The 7,469-nt window shown below is 43.2% G+C and overlaps 1 protein-coding gene across 7 annotated transcripts in view; it reads right to left on the bottom strand.

The window, feature by feature from the left end:
* Positions 1–526: 526 nt before the first annotated feature.
* AFF2 (ALF transcription elongation factor 2) overlaps positions 527–7,469 on the bottom strand; it is a 392,916-nt gene continuing 385,973 nt past the window's right edge. For all 7 annotated transcript variants that reach the window (XM_081847863.1, XM_081847862.1, XM_081847864.1 and 4 more), the window contains 2 exons: positions 3,876–4,090; positions 527–1,067 (listed from right to left, as the gene is read on the bottom strand). In XM_081847863.1, the coding sequence (XP_081703989.1) occupies positions 946–1,067; positions 3,876–4,090 (337 nt within the window). In that variant the 3' untranslated portion in view covers positions 527–945. The remainder of the gene's footprint in view (positions 1,068–3,875; positions 4,091–7,469) is intronic.

Below are 7,469 nucleotides of genomic sequence, written 5' to 3'. Positions count from 1 at the left end.
CTATCATGGTGGAACCCATACATTCCGCTGGTCCCCTTCTCCATAACCTTGTCCCAGCAGCAGCCAAAAGTATGCACCCATATTGATCCTTGGTCATCCTATAGGCTGGTGGAGAAATAAATGGTCCAGGTAGGAAGCTATACATCCAGTTCCTCCCAGAGGCACCCCCCCCCCCAATTCATGGTATCTAGATAAGCCATACAGGCAGCCAGATACCCTTCAGTTCAAAATATAATCGCATAGTCTAAAATGGATGTTAAACTCACAATGTTAAAATTTCAAATCAAGTAAACATAATTGCTTGGGCATTAATAGAAATATCTCCCCAAGCCCATTGTGATCTCATGTTGTGTGTGTGTGTGTGTGTGTGTGTGTGTGTGTGTGTGTGTGTGTGTAACTCTGTATAAGGCATTTCATGTTTTGGTTCTTGAGGATTGATTTTAGCAATGACTTTTGGCCGGAAACTGGAACCAGGACTAAACTGAACAGCTTTCAGTCTGCATCCAAAGGGAAATACTGAATTGCATGGGTTGAACTGCTACATGTTTATTTTTGTTTAGATTCAAGACATTTTCACAAAAATGTATATATCTTCAACAAAGTGCAATACTGCAGGGAACTGCCCATTCCATAAAGCACGTTATGGAAGGCAAGAGTGGCAGAATTCAAGAGATGCAAGGGAAAAATAATAATAAAAAAAGAGGAAGAATCCATACTGATTAAACCAGAACAAACAAATACCCTGCTCAGCATCTATATTTTCAGTTTATAGTGAATTCCACTTCTAACAGATAATTTTGTTTTGTTTTAAAGAAGGCAAAAAAAGGCAAAAAAAAAAAAAATCTCTATGAATACAGTCCCAGAAAAGAGTGGCTTTCCATCGGTGATCACCTGTGTGCCGGTGGAGGTAACAGGATGGAGCTGTGATGGACAGGATGGCAGTGACTACGACAAGTGTGCTTCAATGCGAAGCCAATGGAGTCCTTGCCGAACGTAACGGACCAGGTGGGTCATACTGCTGTGTTGCGATAATGGAGCTATCACCAAGTCCAGCTCTGTGAAGAACTCTGCAAAATAAAAATAAATATAAATATAAGGAAGTAGACTCCTATCTGGGATAACTGAACAAATGCATTCACAAAGTATTATGATTATTTATTAAATGTGTATACTACCCTTCCTCCAAAGATCACAGGGCAGTTTACAACATAATACAAAAGGAGAATACAAAATCCATAACAAAACAAAACAACAACAACACATACACCAATGTTAGCTGTGTCCATTAACTTTAATGGGTCTCTGAGTAGGCTAGCATCAATGCTTTTTCCTAGTGTATCAGTCATGATTTGCAGAACTGAGTGGGCTACATTTTTAAGGAGTCAAGAGATGGGGCTTATTAGAGTAACAAAGGTGGCTTGTTACAAAATATGCAATTTGGGATTTTCAGCAGCTTATTATTTCTGCACTTAGCTTTAGGAATAATAATAGCTGGTTATGGTTTCTTCTCTACTGGCTGAGCACCTGAGCTGCTTTGACTCAATTCCAAGCAAAATTGCTTGCGGGGGAAGAGAACCTGGTGATCTTTTAACATTCAGAGCATGAGGTAGAAAACAAAAACATATGTACAACCAATATATAACAACAACAACAAAACAACAAAACAACAACAACAACAACAACAACAACAAATAAATAATAATAGTACCAAGGAAACAAATAAAAGGTAAAACAAGTTATGCAGTTGACTAGGAAGTTGCGATTCTCACATTCCTCCCCTCATTTCTGACTTGCCATTCGAATCACCACATGTAAGCATATATGCAATCTCATGTTGCTTTACTTCGCACCAGTGGGAGGGTGTGGCTGCTCTTTGCTTGCCTCCTGGTCCAGCCACTACAGGCTGGTGCAAATGCACCAGTGGAACCAAGCCAGCTCTGTTGTCTGTGCGTTTATTCTGTGCCAATCTCCTGTCACCTCTCCGTCCAGGTAAGCTGCTGTGATGCCTTTGGCAGGAGACCAGGTAAGCGCTTGCCCCTCTTCCCCAGCAGCTGCCCCACTTAGCATAAGTCAGCCTTCCTCAACCAGATGCCTTTCAGATGCTTTGGAATGCTGTTCCCATCAGCCCCAGTCAAAACATCTAGAGGTAACCAAGTTGAGGAACACTAGCACAGATGCACTGGGAATCTACATTAGTTTGCTGGCACAAATAAATTCTATTGGTTTTGAGGGAGTCTCAAAAATGCAGAACTACCCATCGTGATTTGTTATCATTCTAAAGTTGTCTGAACCATTTCCAACCTGGTTTGTATGACACAACATGGTAAACCACAGCCAATGTATGAATGGTTACAAGGGGTAATCTGGGTTGACTCCCACCTTTTGCCACACAGAGACGCGCGCGTGCGCGCGCACACGCACACACACACACGCGCACACGCGCGCACACACACACACACACACACACAGAGCTTGCAAAAATATGTGCCCTGAAATGCAGGTGAACTGCAGCAGTGACTTTAAAAAATAAATATATTGCAAGCTGCTGTGGAAATGTGGCAGACCAAATACTAAAATTAGAAAAAAATGAGAAGCTGAAATTGGCTGATCCACCTTCCCTATGAGAGAGTGAACCTGGGACCTTCTTTAGGCAAAGGTTGTGCTCTATCACTGAGTTACAGTCGGTTGCTGCTTTCCAAGTCCAAACATCAGTCATGCTCCTGCAGCTCCCTTCAAAGAAGCATCAGCCATCCATTCCCCCCCCCCTTACCTACGCTTGTCAGTGTCAACAACGGTGAAGAGTCTGCTTTAATCTGAATCCACTAGATGAGTCATGGACTCAAGGCAAACAGAACGACCTGGCTTTCAGCAAATTTGTCATAAGAGGCAGCTCCACATGAACACCATTAGTGTTGTAGATGCAATGTCTGCCCCCCCCCCCCAGAAATTGACTTTTAAGCAAGCTGGAAAAGGCCAAAGCTGAGATATCATTTACAGTCTCAAATGTGGACCTCATTTGCTCAGCTCCCACTTGTCGGTACTTGGAACTCAGCATTCACACAGCTCAGCTGTACCTAATTATGCTTGTCAGAAGAGTCCTTCAAATGTCACTTTCGCATTTTGTTCCCTACTACAAAATAAATGTATAGAGCACCAATTATGGTTAACCAATTTTAGTCATACTCAGTCTGTTGAAATCAATGGACTTACTCAGTGTTATTTTTATGGGAAAAGGTGCCAGAACTCACCAGAAAAGTTCCCCTTGTTCTCTTATAATGGCAATGGCGCCCACCTGAGAGGTGCTCAGTTCTGGCTGATAGAAAGCCCTGGGCTTACTTAAGTCCATTTCTTTCAGTGGTTCTACTTTGAGTATGGTCACCTGCACAACATTCTTGAAAGGTGGTACAGGCAACTCTCACCTTAAGTAGGGGTTATATTCTGGATGCAGTGAGTAAAGTAAGATTGTGTATAGTCAAAACACATTGGATTCAATGGTATGTGAGAGTGCCAAAGTCTCTCCCCCCTCCAACATCCACCCCCTTTTAATTTTTTAAGATTTTTTTTTTTTGCCAAGTGTGTAAAGCTGAATGTGAGCAAGTTACCTGTGCATAAGTTGCAAGCTACCTTTACAGAAATGTATTAAATTGAAATGGGTAGGGAGCCCACCAGATGGTGCCTTTTCTACAGCCCCTCCCCCAACTTGGAACTGGTTCTCATGAGGACTAGAAACATCCTTTCATCTAAACAAAAGAAAGGGAAGTGGACTTTCGCTGGTTCCTGCATACAGGACCTAGGGAAAGAATGTAATAAGCAACCACCACCAGAGACATTCACATTATTTAGATCAGAGATATAATGGAAACAGTGTGAGGCACCTTTGTTTTCTCTCGCCAGCTTGTCAGCCATGTCCCAGTGCTCATAGCTTCGCAGGATGTTGTTGGTGATGTTGACGTGGCTGGCCGCCATTTGGTGGATGCGCTGGGGAATGCTTACGTTCCCTGATGAGGAGGATCCTGAAGCACCCATGGCGTTACCAACTGAGCCAATGGGCGATGGGCTCAGAGACACGGGAGATGGTGTTCCTGTGCTCCTGAGAAAAGGGAAAGAGAATGAGACTCCACCTTATGGGAAATTTCCTAGTTGTTGACTTGGGCAGAGTTTGCTGAAACACTTTGTGTTAGGTAGTGCAAGCTGGCCTATTGAGACAAGTGAGGCACCTCTGTCCCATCAGTCTGCCTTCAGCCACTTGAAACTTGCCTGCCTTCTTCCTTGAAAAGGGGGTGGCCTTGGCTATCAGCTCCCCTCTCCTTAGTTTTCAGTGCTGCCCCTCATAGAACTCAGGGAGGAGGATGTGGACATAATTACTGGCTCTGGCACTACCTACTGTTAGGCTCCCACCCTTCTGTCCCCACCAGTCTCAGGAGAGAAACAGCCACCACTGGAATTAAGAAGTGGAGGAGAATCAAACATTCACCAGAGAGGTATATTGGATCACACCTGTAAGAAGCTTTATGAAAGGGGCTGGAGGTGAATGGATGCGCCTCCAGCCCTTTGAAGGAAGCATATGCCAAGGCCCTCGCAGGATGCCGGCCAGCCAGCTGAACAAGGCAATTCACAACACAGATCAAGGAATATGCGCCACCAGCGATGGTCTGTACAATCTCTGTGACCAAATATGAATTTGCCTTGTTGCCATGGGAACCTCAGGGAAGATGATTTCTTCCTCCCCCGCCCCAATGAAAGCAGTGGGGGCTTCCCCACTTTTTGCTTAGCACTCTAGCATGAAACCAACAGCAAAGGAAAGGCAGAATGCAAACAAGCCTTTAGCTGCAGATTCTTCCTGTTGTAAGGAATGGAAGCTGGACTCTTTCAACTCAGCTGGGCTATGGTCTTAACACCCATTCCCTCCCCTGCTTGTTTGTAACAGAGAATGCTAAGCACCTCACCAGACTACAATTTCAAGCATTCATTGGGATAAGACATGGCAGAAGCTGACATAAGACTAAATTTGTCCATCTAGCCCAGCTATTGCAAGGACAGGGAACTTTTGATCCTTCTTATGTTGTGGGACTCCAAGTCCCATCAGCCTCAGCCGACATGGCTGATGGTCAGGGATGATGGGTGTTGTAGTCAGACAACTTCTGGAGGGCTGATGGATTTCAGGCAAAGATCCAAGGAGAGAATTTTGGTAACTGGGGATGACTGAAAACAACAACATACATACATTTATTTTTTAAAAACCCTATTCATGCTATGAACACTATTTTTCAGATTGCTCAGTTAAGAAAGAATCAAGTTAATCAAGCCATACAACTCCCAAGATTCCCAACATAAACTCATCATGAGCTGTAAGGCTGTGGCTAATTTGCATATCGTATTAACATCATTACAATGTTTGACAATTAATCTGCTGGTTCCCCCGCCCACAACACCACTGTTAGTATTTGTCTATTCCTAATATTTTAAAAAATAATGCTTCTCCCCAAAGCCACAGCCTACCTCTCAAAGCTGCTGTATAAGCTGATAGTATTATTACTATTATATTTTTAGAAATTATCCTAGCAATGCACTAACATTATTGTATAATGTTGCAAATGGACCGTTCTAAAGTTATTTATACACAATGAGAAACACTTTTGCTTCATTTTTGTAGGGACGGTACCCCAGGTGCAACTTTAGCTTACCTAGAATTAAAAAAACTGGGTATAGATTTTGCATTAAGGTTGCAGGAAAAATGTGTGCGTGTTGTGGGGTGTGTGTGTGTGTGTGTGTGTGTGTGTTGGGGGAGTAGGTAGTAATTGCCGTCATTTTGCAGGGAACAGCAGAAATAAATATATTTCATAGCTACAATGATTTTCCAACCTGCTGTTAGAAAACACTCAGTGTGCATTATTGGCTTACTATCAAAGTATTTGGTGGAATGAACTAGGACTATTTGCTACAAAATCCAGCCCCTCTGCATAGTAAATCCAGCCCCTCTGCATAGTAAACAATGCACCATTTTGGAAAGCTCCCTATACAGGAAGGGCCATAGCTTGGTGGAAGAGCATCTGCTTTGCAAACCTAAGTTCCCAAATTCAGTCCCCTGTATTTCCAGATAGTGGTCGGAGAGTCTCTTGCCCAAAATCATGCAGAGCAAATGCCAGTCAGCATATAGACAATACTGAGCTGAAAGGACTGAAGGTCTGACTCAGCATAAGGCAGCTTCCTATGTCCCTAAAGAGCACTGGGGTAAGCACAACTAAAAATACTTCTATAGAAGCCCTTAAGAACTTCTGTGGCGGCTTGTTTCTATTTGGCACCGATTCATCTGGGCAGTGTTTTACAAGAAGCTGTGCTTTAAGTTACCTACTTAGAGCTAAGCTAATGCTCTCATATGGATTTTCTTCTAATTCTGACACCAGAAATTAGGAAACATCTGCCAGCTGAAAGCCCCACTGTGGGGCTTGCCCTTGCAGTGTTGTGCACTCAAAGAGAGCTCAATAAATTCTGGTTTCTGGGAATACAATTAACACCCTAAACGTAAACATTTGGGGGCATATGCAAAATCCCAAACACCTGTGCAACACAGCCATGACTTCAATACTGTCTACTGTCTATTGTTTGCTTTGGTTTAGATATAGTAGGTTTTATTGTCATGGTTTTCCCCAAAATGACTTGGAATTTGGTGCGGATATTGAGAATTTCTGGTTAGAATTCTTTACTGCTCCCCCTTCATAGAATTACAATCCCCACATTTCTCTATGACAGGTGTGAAGAACCTTTCCAGCATAGGGAACACATTCCCTAAGAATCATAGAAACCTTGAGTAGGAAGGGACCCCAAGGGACATCTAGTCCAGCTCTCACCAATGCAGGAATCCTTTTGCCCAATGTGGGACTTGAACCCACAACCCTGAGATAAACAGTCTCATGTGCTACCAAATGAGCTAAGCAACCTTCTGGGGAATCATCTGCAAACAAAGCATATGTGCTAACACTTAGCTGCAGTGGTCTAGTGTATGGGTGTAGCCAAGGGCAGCGGGGGGGGGGGGGGAGCTGCCACCCCAACAATAGGAATACTTAACTGACCAACCACATCGGTTCTGCCCCCCCCCCAATAAAAGTCCTGCTGCCCCCAACAAAAATCCTGGCTACGCCCATGGTCTAGTGGCAAATTCAGAAGTGCAGGGTCCTGTCATTACAGCCACACTCATTTTAGATTAGACAACTTTCTAAGATTATTCAATAATAATTTAATATATATTATATATTATATATATATATATATATATATATATATATATATATATATATATGCAGGTTTTGGTGTCCTCGGGTGTCTTCCCGTGTAAAAGTTGGGGTGTCTAGGCGACGTTTCGACGAGGTCTCACTCGTCATCTTCAGGCTGGTGCTTTCGGCTTCTTGTTACTGGAACAGAGCAGGATCTCAGTGTTTGAGTTCCTATAAATACTGTAGAGGGGGTGTGGT

The sequence above is a fragment of the Podarcis erhardii genome, assembly GCF_964252035.2.
Source record: "Podarcis erhardii genome assembly, chromosome: Z".
NCBI classification, from domain to species: domain Eukaryota; kingdom Metazoa; phylum Chordata; class Lepidosauria; order Squamata; family Lacertidae; genus Podarcis; species Podarcis erhardii.
Note: the sequence above shows the minus strand (reverse complement) of the source record. Positions and strands in the feature narration are given on the sequence as shown.